The sequence below is a fragment of the Theropithecus gelada genome, chromosome 1 (genome assembly GCF_003255815.1).
Source record: "Theropithecus gelada isolate Dixy chromosome 1, Tgel_1.0, whole genome shotgun sequence".
NCBI lineage: Eukaryota > Metazoa > Chordata > Mammalia > Primates > Cercopithecidae > Theropithecus > Theropithecus gelada.
Window position 1 is genome coordinate 211,014,526 of NC_037668.1, and position 14,510 is coordinate 211,029,035.

At 37.5% G+C, this 14,510-nt stretch overlaps 1 protein-coding gene across 1 annotated transcript in view; it reads left to right on the plus strand.

Moving 5' to 3' along the window:
• RYR2 (ryanodine receptor 2) overlaps positions 1-14,510 on the plus strand; it is a 634,673-nt gene that overhangs the window by 67,942 nt on the left and 552,221 nt on the right. The window contains exon 3 of the mRNA XM_025401874.1: positions 2,814-2,933. Coding sequence (XP_025257659.1) covers positions 2,814-2,933 — 120 coding nt within the window. The remainder of the gene's footprint in view (positions 1-2,813; positions 2,934-14,510) is intronic.

Consider the following 14,510-nt stretch of genomic DNA (forward strand, 5'->3'; position numbering starts at 1 on the left):
TTTGATCCGTTGCTGGCAATGAGCTGCACTCCTTTGCCGGGGGAGATGCGCTCTTATTTTTTGAATTTCCAGCTTTTCTGCCCTGCTTTTTCCCCATCTTTGTGGTTTTATCTGCCTCTGGTCTTTGATGATGGTGATGTACTGATGGGGTTTTGGTGTAGGTGTCCTTCCTGTTTGATAGTTTTCCTTCTAACAGTCAGGACCCTCAGCTGTAGGTCTGTTGGAGATTGCTTGAGGTCCACTCCAGACCCTGTTTGCCTGGGTATCAGCAGCAGAGGCTGCAGAAGATAGAATATTTCTGAACAGAGAGTGTACCTGTCTGATTCTTGCTTTGGAAGCTTCCTCTCAGGGGTGTACTCCACTCTGTGAGGTGTGGGGTGTCAGACTGCCCCTAGTGGGGGATGTCTCCCAGTTAGGCTACTCAGGGGTCAGGGACCCGCTTGAGCAGGGAGTCTGTCCCTTCTCAGATCTCAACCTCCGTGTTGGGAGATCCACTGCTCTCTTCAAAGCTGTCAGACAGAGTCATTTGCGTCTGCAGAGGTTACTGCTGCTTTTTTTTTGTTGTTGTTGTTGTTGTGTAGCTGTGCCCTGTCCCCAGAGGTGGAGTCTACAGAGACAGGCAGGTTTCCTTGAGCTGCTGTGAGCTCCACCCAGTTAGAGCTTCCCAGCAGCTTTGTTTACCTACTTAAGCCTCAGCAATGGCGGGCGCCCCTCCCCCAGCCTGGCTGCTGCCTTGCCGGTAGATCACAGACTGCTGTGATAGCAATGAGGGAGGCTCCGTGGGTGTGGGACCCTCCCGGCCAGGTGTGGGATATGATCTCCTGGTGTGCCTGTTTGCTCAAAGCGCAGTATTGGGGTGGGAGTTACCGGATTCTCCAGGTGTTGTGTGTCTCAGTTCCCCTGGCTAGGAAAAGGGATTCCCTTCCCCCTTGCGCTTCCCAGGTGAGGCAATGCCTCGCCCTGCTTCAGCTCTCGCTGGTCGGGCTGCAGCAGCTGACCAGTACTGATTGTCCGGCACTCCCCAGTGAGATGAACCCAGTACCTCAGTTGAAATTGCTGAAATCACCGGTCTTCTGTGTCGCTGGCGCTGGGAGTTGGAGACTGGAGCTGCTCCTATTCGGCCATCTTGCTCCGCCCCCCGCAAATGATGTTTTAAGGAAAACAAATGAATGTTCACTGGAAATCAGTGAGCACCTGCAGCGTCAGTTAGGAGGTGGTTGTTAAAAATATTGGGCTTTGCCTGTGGCTGGTGCTATAAGCTATGCTATTAAATATTGCTGCTACCATATAGGAAATAAAGGCAAATACAAAGCATTACAAGGATTTAAAATACAAATTAGAGTGGCGCCTTTCCAATTTATATAGCATATTCTTTTTTTTTGAGACGAAATTTTGCCCTTGTTGCCCAGGCTAGAGTGAATGGCGCGATCTCAGCTCACTGCAACCTCTGCCTCCCAGGTTCAAGCAATTCTCCTGCCTCAGCCTCCTGAGTAGCTAGGATTACAGGCATGTGCCACCATGCCTGGCTAATTTTTATATTTTTAGTAGAGATGGGGTTTCTCCATGTTGGTTCAGGCTGGTCTCGAGCTCCCAATCTTAGGCGACCCTCCCGTCTTGGCCTCCCAAAGTGCTGGGATTACAGGTGTGAGCCACCGCGCCCAGCCATATAGCATATTTTTTAGGTTAGCTAAAAAAACAAAAACCTTGCTGTCTGCTTTTGAGGCTTTATTCCCATCACCTATGCCCTGCCATACTACCTTGGTGAAGGGCTTCTAGAATATACTTGGGTATCCCTTTTCTGTCTAATTAGAAGAGTTGATGATTATATTGCTTTTTTACTACTCTGTTATGTTTTCTTTTGTTTCTTTGAGGTTGAGATGTCAAAACACGTAAATGGTCAGACTTTTTAGGCCCTTGCCACATAGAACCTGTATTTTCCATTTACTTACTGTGCATTTGGTGCCTTTGTATGCTAGTCATTATGTACGGTGCTTTATCGGATTTACTTCATCATTTTAGAAATTCAGTACTTCGCCTCACATCCTATAACCTAGTACCTGGTGAGCTGGGATGGGAATCCAGATCTTGCTTGTTCTACAGTCCATGATTCCTGCAGCACTCGCGCTGCCTGTATTGAGTCCTCCTAATTTTCATCTTTCTCCATGTGCAGTTTCTTCAGTAACCTTGCTTAACTAATTGATTGGAAACCTGTTTTGGCTTTCAGAGGACTGAAATAAGAAATTGTCTCTCCACGCATTCTTAAGCAACCCAGGATCCTTTCAGATGTGCTCAAGCAACTAATGCGTGGTTGAACTAAGATGACTTTTGCCATCACTTTGAACTGAGAAAGTTCTGTTATTGACCTGTTTTCCGGTGTGAGTTTTGAAATGACACGTGTGCCTGCTATTAGAATCTGTTCCATTCTTGATGATACTTGGTGTCCTAGAAATATGTCAGACAATTTCTTGTTAATTTTGATGACTAAAATAGTGATCATAATATGAAAATCCTGTATTTTACTTTTATTTGTTCAGGTTGCCTCTGGGATCAGTCAGTACAATCAGAAAACTGCTGATTGCCTTGAGTGGCTGTAGCTCCCCTCTTCTCCGCCACCCAATTGCTTTTTTGCAAATAAAAAGTACATTAGGGACTGATTCTGTAGGGGTTTCTTTTGGTTGTGTTTTTGACAGTAGTTTTTACATTGCGCACAGATTTTTTAAATGCACTAAAATAATGTTCTTCAAGATCTAATTTGGACTGTGGAGTCATGTCAGGTCTCACTTATTTTTCCCTCTCTTTCTCCCCCTTTGCAGGATGATGAGGTGGTTCTGCAGTGCACCGCAACCATCCACAAAGAACAACAGAAACTATGCTTGGCAGCAGAAGGATTTGGCAACAGACTTTGTTTCTTGGAGTCCACTTCCAATTCCAAGGTGGGATGAAGTCTTTCAAGGCTATTCAAATATGCAAGTTTTACTAGTGGCATTGAAGTTATTTATGAGCTCTCTACTATTTTCTGTGGAACACATACTATATAAATGAAAGGGATATAAAAATGTTTTCAACTCCATTTTGCTGATTTTTAATTGAGTCTCTTCTGGGTACAAAGAACTAGGGATAAGATTGTTAGCAAGAACACGGAAAGTCCTTGCCCCATGATGTTTATATTCTAGTGGAAAAGCAAACAAGTAAATAAATGATGTAATTTGAAAACTGATAAGGGCTAGGAGGATTTAATGGATTATTAAGTTTGAACAGGAACCAATAGTCTTAGGCTCATTATATTTTTTATAAGATAGACTTTCAATTTTCTGTATTAACAAAAAGTCAAAACTCTAGATCCCAGTTCATGTTTAAAATAGGTAAACCTGGGTATAGATATAGTTCACACAGATATATCTGGATTTGACTTTCATTGGTAGAAAATGGGATATGGCTTTTTTTCCTCAAAGTGGTATCTCTTGCATTGATCCTAAAGGGGAAAGGACAGAAAGATTGTCAGCAGTAAGTAGTCAGACACTGTAAATTATATATGTACTCTTGGAAATGAGCCCAGAAATATCTTAAGCTATGGAATTTTAAAATCAAAGGCAGAACTAACTTTTTGAGACAACCGCTCCTAGGATATTTATTTTTTTAGGCTGATCTTTGCCTAAAAGAGAATGGTTCATAATATCAGCATAGATTTTCTTGCAGAAATATAAACACTTAAATCTGTTGATATGTTTTGATTCATTATTCCTGATTCCTAACTGTGGATATTTACTGTACATTCTGTATATGAATGAATTTTCATCTGTGTCTCTATATTTCAGAAGTTAGAAGTTAAGGTTTTACTTTTAGGAACTATTCACTTTGAGACAGACCCACCTTGTAATTATTAAAAATTCAGGGAGAAATGAGGAATTATCAAGAAGGCATAGTTTTTCATCTCTTTGAATCTCCACATAAAACCAGACAGATCTATGAAGAGGGCGAAACTCACACCCACAGACAACACAGTATCCAAGACAAACTAAGTAGCAAGTTATTCCTACATATGGTGTCAGTAAATGTACAGGAGGAAGTGCAAGAGAGGCGACATGATTTCTATTGTCTCTGAAAGTCAGTGACAAATCCTTGCTGGAAACTGTGGTGGGTCAATGTGAAAACTGCAACCACTCCAGGCATGGTGGCTCACGCCTGTGGTCCCAGCACTTTGGGATCCAAGGCAGATGGATCACTTGAGGTCAGGAGTTCAAGACCAGTCTAGCCAACATAGCGAAACCCTATCTCTATTAAAAATACAAAAATCAGCTGGGTGTGGTGATGCACACCTGTAATCCCAGCTACTTGGGAGGCTGAGGCAGAAGAATCGCTTGAACCCAGGAAGCGAAGATTGCGGTGAGCCAAGATCGCACCACTGCACTCCAGCCTGGGTGATAGAGCAAGATTCTGTGGAAAAGAAAAGACAAAGAAAAAGAACTAAGAGGGAGCAAAGGAACCATGGCATAGTGAGGTGAGATGTTTCTGGAGTAACCTTGGCCCTATGGACTTTTATAACTAACCATGTAAAGCTCTCTTACAGGTCAAAGCCCTCCTCTGAGGAAAAATTGCAGGGGTGATAGAGGCAAAGGATAGAGAAGGATCAAATGAAAAACAAACAAAAAAATAGAGGAGGGAAACAGAACCCATAGATTTCATAAGATGCCATGTTTCAGGTAGTGGGGAGAACCACAGAACAGGAAGTTCTAGAGCTGTCAAGCTAAAAAAAGCTACACTCTCCCTAAGAGGACAAGAAAAAGCATTTCAATTTTTATCTGGACATTTGATGTGCTTGTGTTGCCTGTAGACATTATAATTTTATAATATATATAATTATGTATAATTTATATGTATTAGTGGAGTAATCTAATTTATATAACTATAATTATACTTATATAATTTATGTGGGTATATATTATATATAAAAAAGAGAATAAGAAGCAGAATAATATCTACAGGTAATAAAGGTCAACTAGTTAAATAAGCTTATAACTATTTAAAAATGGACTAAAAGAAATTAAAAAAAATAAGATACACTGTGAAGGAGCAACATACATGCTTAGCTCAGAAATAAGATGAGTAGAGAACAGAGATTTGGAAAAGGGAGCTGAATTACAGCCAGAATTCCAAATTAAAGAAAAACTAATTTTAGACCTGGAGACTGCATGAGAAGGGACAGCAGAGCACGTAAACCCACAGCTTAACATCTGCAGAGACGTAGAAGATGGAAAAGCGAAAACCTTCGAAAATCCAAAGGAAATGATTTTGTGGAAGACAATTTTCCCACGAACCGGGGCTGCAGGGTGTTTGGGGGATGATTCACGCAATTACATTTATTGTGCACTTTATTTCTATTATTATTACATTGTAATATATAATAAAATAATTCTACAACTCACCATAATGTACTATCAGTGGGAGCCCTGAGCTTGTTTTCCTGTAACTAGATGGCCGTATCTGGGAGTGATGGGAGACAGTGACAGGTCGTCAGGCATTAGATTCTCATAAGAGGGTGTGCAACCTGGATCCCTCGCATGAGCAGTTCACAGTACGGTTTGCACTCCTGTGAGATCAGCAGCAGCATTAGATTCAGAGCTCAGGTGGTAACGCCAGTGATGGGGAGTGGCTGTACATACAGATGAAGCTTGCCAGCTGCTCACTTCTGGCTCTGTGGCCTGGTTCCTAAGGGGCCACTGGCACCGGTCCATGGCTAAGGGGTTGTGGACCCCTGACCAAAGAACACCAAATTTCAGTGGAGACTCTGGCACAAGGAATGGTGGTGAGCATTCAAGATGCACTTACCCAAGGAACTGAGATGGAACGATGGTTTTAGGGGAGAGAGTGTCTTGTGGAATGGCTCTGTCCTCTGACAAGGTTAAGTAAGTATGACTACCAAAAAATGGGATACTGGGTACAGTTTATAAAAATTCAACTTTCTGATTGCTTTATAGGTGTAGTCTAAAAGTAAACAATATAACTTTCACTGGAGACAAATAATATATTAGCTATTTGCAATATTGCTCATAGAGAGAACTAAGAAATAGTAATCAAAAAGGTAAGGTCTTAAGGATATTATTTAAAAATATAAGTATTAGGGAGGCCCAAACTTCCTAAACAAAAGAGATATATAAAAATATATTTAAATATTATATATTTTATGAACATATTTATATTATAAATAATATAAACATAACAAATAAATATATAAGTATTATAAAATATATATTATATATTTCTGTTATATATAATGCCTGTATTGAATACATTTATAAGTTAATATAGATTCATGTTTATTAAGAAATACATATTTATTTTATATTGTATATATTTATAATATAAATATATTATATATTAATGTAGATATATGATATGTAGATATTACATATAATTATATATTTCTATTTAAATATAAAAATGCATACTTAATGTACATATTATATATGATATGTATATCCTATGTATATGTGTGTATGTATGTATCATATATATATTTATATATAATACAGCTGTGTGCCACATACCACTTATATGACAGCAGTCCCATAAGATTATAATGGAGCTGAAAAATTCCTATTGCCTAGTGATGTCTTGATAATTTCAATCTTGCGTAGGCCTACAATAATGTGAATTTGAGTCTTAGTTTTCAACAAAAAAGTTTAAAAAGTAGAAAAAAAAATTAAAAAAAGAGAAAAGAGGCTTCTAGAACAAAGATATGAAGAAAATATTTTCGTACAGCTGTGTTTGTATTTTAAGCTAAGTGTTATTACAAAAATCAAAAACTTAACAAAAGTAAAGTTTGTAAAGTAAAAAGTTACGATAAGCTAAGGTTAATTTATCATTGAACAAAGAAAATTTTAAAAATAAGTTTAGTGCAGCCTAAGTGCACAGCGTTTATAAAGTTTGCAGTAGGGTGATGTCCTAGGCCTTCACATTTACCCACCACTCACTCACTGACTAACCAGAGTAGCTTCCAGTCCTGCAAGCTCCATTCATTGTTGGTGTCCTATGTAGGTGTACCGTTTCTTATCTTTTATATCACATTTTTTACTGTACTTTTTCTATTTTGAGATACGTTTATATAAACAGATACCACTGTGTTACAGTTGCCTCCAGTATTCAGTATAGTCATGTGCTGTACAGGTGTGTAATGTAAGAGCAATAGGCTAGACCATATAGACCTAGGTGTATAGGAGGCTGCACCATTTAGGTTTGTATTACATACACGCCATGATGTACACATAATGATAAGATCACCTGATGACACATTTCTAGAATGTGTCCCCATCATTAAGTGATGCATGTCTGTATATATATATCATCCATGGGTGATACACACTCAGACATACACATGCATGCACACACACACATACACACACCATACACATAAAATGTTTTAAATAAAAGGAAAAATCTCATTTTAAATAAAAATGAAATTATATATTTATAGTATTTTTAAATTAAAATATGCATTTTAGCAATCTAAGACAATTGAGGCCAAAGTGTGTTGATTATATTAACAATTATAAGCGAGTTTGACTTACCTATTAAAATAAGAACTTAAAATTATAACCATGACTGCAAAGCTAAATCTAACAGTATGTATATAAAAACAAAGGCATTCAGAAAGGGAAAAATTAAAGGATAGTTAAGGATATAGCAAGAACTACAAATAAAAAGAAAACAGGTGTCTTTATCTCAATATTTGACATGGCATAATTTAGACTAAAAAACTTTGAGACAAAGAAGGATTTTTTTAAATAATGCTAAAGGGTACATTTCTCAATGAAGACAAAGTAGTTTCATGACCCTAATAACAGATAGAACTTTTACAAAGTAGAAACCTCAGAAGTTGCCAAGAGAAACATAGAAACATACCAGTAATAAGAGATGTAACACACTTCAACTTGAAAAAAAATAAGTATAATGCTTAGCATAATTAGTAAGATTGACCTTATAGAGATATGTCAAAATCTGAACCTCAGAAATAGAATATACCTTTCTTTAAAGTTCACACACCATATTAAAAATGTTGACAATATTTTAGGCCACAAAGAAAACCTCTAGTAAGTTCCAAAGAGTAGGAATAATACAACTATAACTATAAAGAAACTAGAAGTTAATTTTTTAAAAAGCAAAAACAAAATCAGCCCCCTAAAAAATAAAAAACCACACAAAAGACCTTTCTATCTGAAAAGTAAAGTGTACACTATTAATTAAATCTTGGGTCAAAGGCAAAAGAAAATTGAAGAGTTTCTTGAACATGATGATAATGAACATGTGATGTTTTAGAATGCGTGGGATATAGCTAAAGAAGTTATCAGAATAAAATCTATAGCATTAAATGCATATATTAGTGTTTTATTTTATTCTTTTTTTTTGAGTCAGAGTCTCGCTCTGTCACCCAGGCTGGAGCGTGGTGGCATGAACTCGGCTAACTGAAACCTCCACCTCCCGCATTCAAGCAATTCTCCTTTCTCAGCCTCCCAAGTTGCTGAGATTACAGGCACCCACCACCATGCCTGGCTACTTTTTATATTTTTAGTAGAGACGGGGTTTTGCCATGTTGACCAGGCTGGTCTAGAACTCCTGACCTCAGGTGGTCTGCCTGCCTCGGCCTCCCAAAGTGCTGGGATTACAAGTGTGAGCCACCACACCTGGCCTAAATGCAGATATTATTAAAAATGAAAATGTAAAACAAATGAATTAAACAGCCAGATAAAAACTGGGAGAAGAACAACAAAGTAAGCAAAATAAAGCAACAAAGTGGTATTAGTAAAGATAAGAAAGAAATTGATGAGTTAATTTTGAAAATTGGTCCTTTGAAAAAAATAATCAACAAAGACAAACCATGAATTAATCTAACCAAGGAAAAAGGGAGTACAACTATTCGATTATTAGAGGTTACGTATGAGTTGGAAGGGGATAATGATCAAAAAAGGAAATTAAGTCATGAGGGACCATTTGTCTAACTACATACAAGAGAACTTTAAAATCTTCATGAAATGAATAATTTCAAGAAAGTAAAGATTTGCTACATTAAGTTCAAACAGACCAATTATCATAAAATAAATAGTGTGGTAGAAGTATTCCCTGACAAGACATGCACCAAGGTCTGATACTCCCTACTTAACTGTGCTCCTTAAATTATTCCAAAGCATAATTAAAGAAGGAAAAGTTTCAAATTTATTTTGTCAAGTAAATGTAATTTAGATTTCAAAATTAAGAAAACATTTTTTGCAAAGGTAATTTATAGATCAATTTCAGTTTTTACTGATACAGACATTTTCTGAGAGAAAATATTTTAAATAAACCAATGTTGCATTAAAATCTTTATCATGACCAGTGAAGGTTATTCCAGGAATCCAAAAATAGCTCAATACTATAAATCAATTAATAGAATTCTTCATATTAGGAAAGATAAGGAGAAAAATCCTTTGAACTTACTCATAGATGGGGAAAGGGCACTGAACAAAATTTAAATTCTATTCATGTTTAAAAATAATAAAATACCTCCTTAACATTATTTTATAAGTGCATGTGCACACACACACTTCAGTTCAAAATCAGCACTTTCTTTAAGGTAGTATACTAGCAGTTAAAGTCGGGTGTAGGTTAAAGAAGGGTGCCCAGTATGCCCTCTGCAATACATGCCTGTGTTGGAGGTATGAGCCAATGTGATTAGACACTGACGATCAGACATGAAGAGGTAAAACTATTTCTAGATGTAGATGATTTGATTATATACTTAAAATTCCCAAAAATTAATTAGTGGAAAAGCTACTACAGGAGTGGATTGATGAGAGAAATCTGTAATGTAGCAGGTTATAAAATCAATGGCCACATAACCTGGCAACATAGCGAGACCCCGTGTCTCTACAAAACTAAACAATTAGGCAAGGTTCGGTCTCTAAAGACCAGACCCTGTGTCTACAAAAATTTAAAAATGAACTGGGTCTGGTGGCGTATGCCTGTGGTCCCAGCTACTCGGGAGGCTGAGGCAGGAGGATTGTTTGAGCCTGACAGTTCGAGGCTGCAGTGAGCCGAGATCGTACCACTGCATTGCAACCTGGGTGACAAGAGTGAGACCCTGTCTCAAAATAAGTAACTAAATAAATAAACAGAAATAATAGTCTTAGGCCAACCATTCACCAGTATAAAGTCATTAAACTTTAACACTATGTTTATTTGCTATTTTTGATAATATTACTAATATATTATTTTTTTTATCATGTATACATGTGCTAATAAATTAGTTTCCTAAATGTGTGTTACATCAGTAAATTTTTCAGGATTGTAGATTTGAAGTGCTGTTTCTGTTTTTCTTTGTGGATTTTTTTTTTCTTTGAGTCAGGATCTGGCTCTTTTGCCCAGGCTAGAGTGAAGTAGCTTGATCTCAGCCCACTGCAGTGTCTGCCTCCTGGGCCCAAGCAGTCTTCCCACCTCAGCCTTCCAGGTATCTAGGACTACAGGCACACACTACCACGCCCAGCTAATTTTTTTTGTAGAGATAGGGTTTCACTATGTTGCCCAGGCTGGTCTTAAAGTCCTGGGCTCAAGTGATCTTTCTGCCTCGGCCTCCCAAAGTGCTGAGATTACGGCTGTGAGCCACCGTACCTGGCTGGGAATGTTTTTAAAGCTCAAATTGGATAAGAAGGTTATAGGAATCTATTCACCTATCATATAGAAAAGAATATGTGCTCAGTCTCAGGAAATAGAAAATATATTACCTTATTTATATTGTTTTAATTAATGCTTTTTAAAAATCTGATTAACTCTGGGACAGAGTAGGATAGAATAAAACTATTTCTGAGTAGGAGATAAGTGAATATAATTTGTATTCCTGAGAGCTGGTGTTAAATTTTTGCAACCCAGTTTTCCTCTTGGGCAGACCTTTTTAAAAGGAAACACCCACAGTCTGTATGAATTTGATTCTCCTGTGGATAGTATAGACTTAAGCACTGAACACGGTCTGAGCAGACTCACCTTGCTGCTTTCCAGCAATTATAGTGGAAAATCATACTCCTGGACACAGAAGCTCTGTAGTGATAGCCACTGTCAGGACTTATTAGGGAACTGCATTTCGTTTTTCCTTTTCGTTTATAATCACTTTTTAATCAGTAAAATATTTGATTAAGTGGAATAACTGCCAGTTAAGCTAATGTTCCTTTGATAATATTTGGGTCATTCTAGAGTTTTAAGTTGAATTAGATCAAGAAACAATTCATAATTGGTGTTCAATGGTTCCAGTCAGGCATATTTAATATATGAGCAGATTTTAAATAAATGTTATATGTTCTTTTCATAGAGCAGAATAACTTTAATCCACTGAAATTGATCAGACTAGTTTGAGTTTCCCCTTCAAGAACTGAGGATGTTGAAACAATGATCATGAGAAGAATGGGCTAAATAAAATTGCCTTTGCACTTTTCTGAAGGATTGCTATAGTATTTGGCTTGACAGTTTCACTGGGGACTAATTTATTTGGCTTTTCATGTTCATGGCAGGGTGCAGTTTATAATAATAAGCAATGGTTAACACGAATCATTTTATAAGACTCTCTATACTGCTGAGTCTCACCTTGTTCAGATGATCTAAAACTCATGACAATAAGTACTTAAAAATAATTACATAACTAATTTTATACTAAATTCTGATGATTGTACCACTGTACTCCAGCCTCGGCAACAGAGTGCTGAGACCACTGTTTCAATCAATAAATCATTAAATCAGTTAATTAAATCCCAAATTCTACTGGATTATTAAGCAGTGATAGTTTTTAAGTGTTTGAGAATGATTACTATAGAAATTTAAAATTGAGCAAAAAATTTTGCAAAACCGGGAAAGATTTTAGCATCATTACATATGGTTGAATCTCAGGCAACACCAGGGGTTCAAAGGAGCACCGTCGTTTTATGCAGATGTGACAATTGAATCAATAGTCATGCAGTGCTGCCCCTACAAAAGGGACATTCATTAAAAAATAGTAAAAGCCATTCTTATTTAATTGTCTCACTGCTCCAAGCATAGTTTTCTGGTATTCATCATCATGGACTCTGGATAGAGGCAGGAAGATGATCTTTTTTTTTTTTTTTTTTTTGAGACGGAGTCTCGCTCTGTCGCCCAGGCTGGAGTGCAGTGGCCGGATCTCAGCTTACTGCAAGCTCCGCCTCCCGGGTTCACGCCATTCTCCTGCCTCAGCCTCCCGAGTAGCTGGGACTACAGGCGCCCGCCACCTCGCCCGGCTAGTTTTTTGTATTTTTTAGTAGAGACGGGGTTTCACCGTGTTAGCCAGGATGGTCTCGATCTCCTGACCTTGTGATCCGCCCATCTCGGCCTCCCAAAGTGCTGGGATTACAGGCTTGAGCCACCGCGCCCGGCCAAGATGATCTTTAAGATTTGTTTCATCCGATATTTCAATTATTCTGTATTTCTGAGACTGATGCACATTCACAATCTGTATAAAATAGTATTGTTGATTTTTATCAGGTTTCCGAAAAGGAAGCTGGGCCTTGTAGATACAATAATATCAAGAGCTTTTTCTGTTTCTTCCAATTTCTATGGCATCACTTTAATTAAAAGTATTTTTTCTCATAATGGAACATGATAGAGCAATATTTTATATTCGGTGACTTCTCATTATTCACCAGCATAAATAATGCATTAAGATATTAATGATGCATAATAGTTGTGATATTCCAGATGAACTGATCTTCTTATTCAAGTGAGAATTTTTGAATAATAAAAATGTCGGTATAAGATAAATGCTAGATGATGTAAGAAAGATTCACTTCATAAATAAATTTTATGAAACATCTTAAACAGCAGATACTTGTTTCTTGACGATTTCTCTAAAAATTAATTGGAATAATAAAACATAAGGAAATAAATATTAACATTATTGCTGTTTCTTCTCTCTATTCATTTTGACTTTCACAGCATTTTGTTTGTACAAACAAGAGGCAAAAGAAAGACCACTGTGGTTTGGAAAGAACATAAATTATCAATAACTATATTTATTTTTCAATATTCTTATGTTTCAGCTATATAATTAATATTTATTTCCCAATATTTTCAGAGAAAAACAAAGTAGATGGTAAGTGTGGCAGAAAGGAAACATCCTAATATTTTGTGACTATCTTGTCTATGTAGAATAAGTGATTAGATACTTAAACAGAGTTCCGATAGAACAGAAGAGTTGAAAGAAAATATTTAACAGTTTTTTGGCAGATTGTTGAATTGGACCTGAATGGAACTGCTTGTTAAATTGTGATTCATAAGTTTTGTGGAAATAATTCTTCTTAGTGTGTTTTTTTTTTCCCTAGATGGAGTCTCACTCTGTCTCCCAGGCTGGAGTGTAGTGGCGTGATCTCGGCTCACTGCAACCTCTGCCTCCTGGGTTCAAGTGATTCTCCTGCCTCAGCCTCCCGAGTAGCTGGAATTACAGGCATGCACCACCACACCTGGCTGATTTTTGAATTTTTAGTAGAGACGGGTTTTCACCATGTTGTCCAGGCTGGTCTTGAACTCCTGACCTTAGGTGATCCGCCTGCCTCAGCCTCCAAAGTGCTGGGATTTCAGACATGAGTCACCACGCCTGGCCTCTTTTGGGTATTTTTAACATGCATTTATGCTGCTATCCAGTTAAGGAAGAGTGATGATACAAAGGGCAAAGATGACATAATTGAAATTCCCAAAATAGAAGGCATTTTATGGAATACTTGAATTATGTATCTAATTTTATGCTAAATTAAATTCCAATGAGTAATACAACATCAGTATCTTGCCTTATGATGCCTTATGCCTTATCATATGAACTAACGACTCATTCTGGAAATTTTAAAAAGATTTTAAAGAATTCTCATGGTAGTCACAGATGAGCTCCTAATTTCTCATTATGTTTCTCATAAGATGTAGAAAATGAAGCAACATGAAAACTTAGGAAAACACTGAAGTCTAAGAGAGCTCCACTAATTATAAGGCAGATGAAACTAGTTGGAAAAAACCTACCTGGAGTTCACCTCTTGTACACGGTTTCACCTCAAACACTGCAAAAACATTGGCAGATATTTTAATCCGCCTAACCTGTCAGCCTCAGCCAAAAGGGGCTATGCTAACAAGCCAAATGCATAGCCAACTTTCGTTCGTTCCTTCTGCTCTCCTCCATCCCATCAGTTCAGACTCCGCTCAGATGATGCAGGCGTTGGTAGGCAGTAAGCTGATGATGACCCATTCTGTTCTGGAAGCCTTAGTTCTCACAAATACAGTGCTGAGGGCTTATTACAAACAGGATCAGCACTGGTGGAAGTACAGAATAGGGACTGTGTTTTGATGGTGGTGTATCCATTGTAATAACAGAGAACAGAACTAAGGATAGGGAAAGGAGAAGCTGTTAATTTAGATGGTCAGAGGTGAATTAAGTGAATGCTTGTGAAAAACTGAAAACTACACTTGGAGTTTTGTATACGTACTTTCTGAATCTAGGAGTA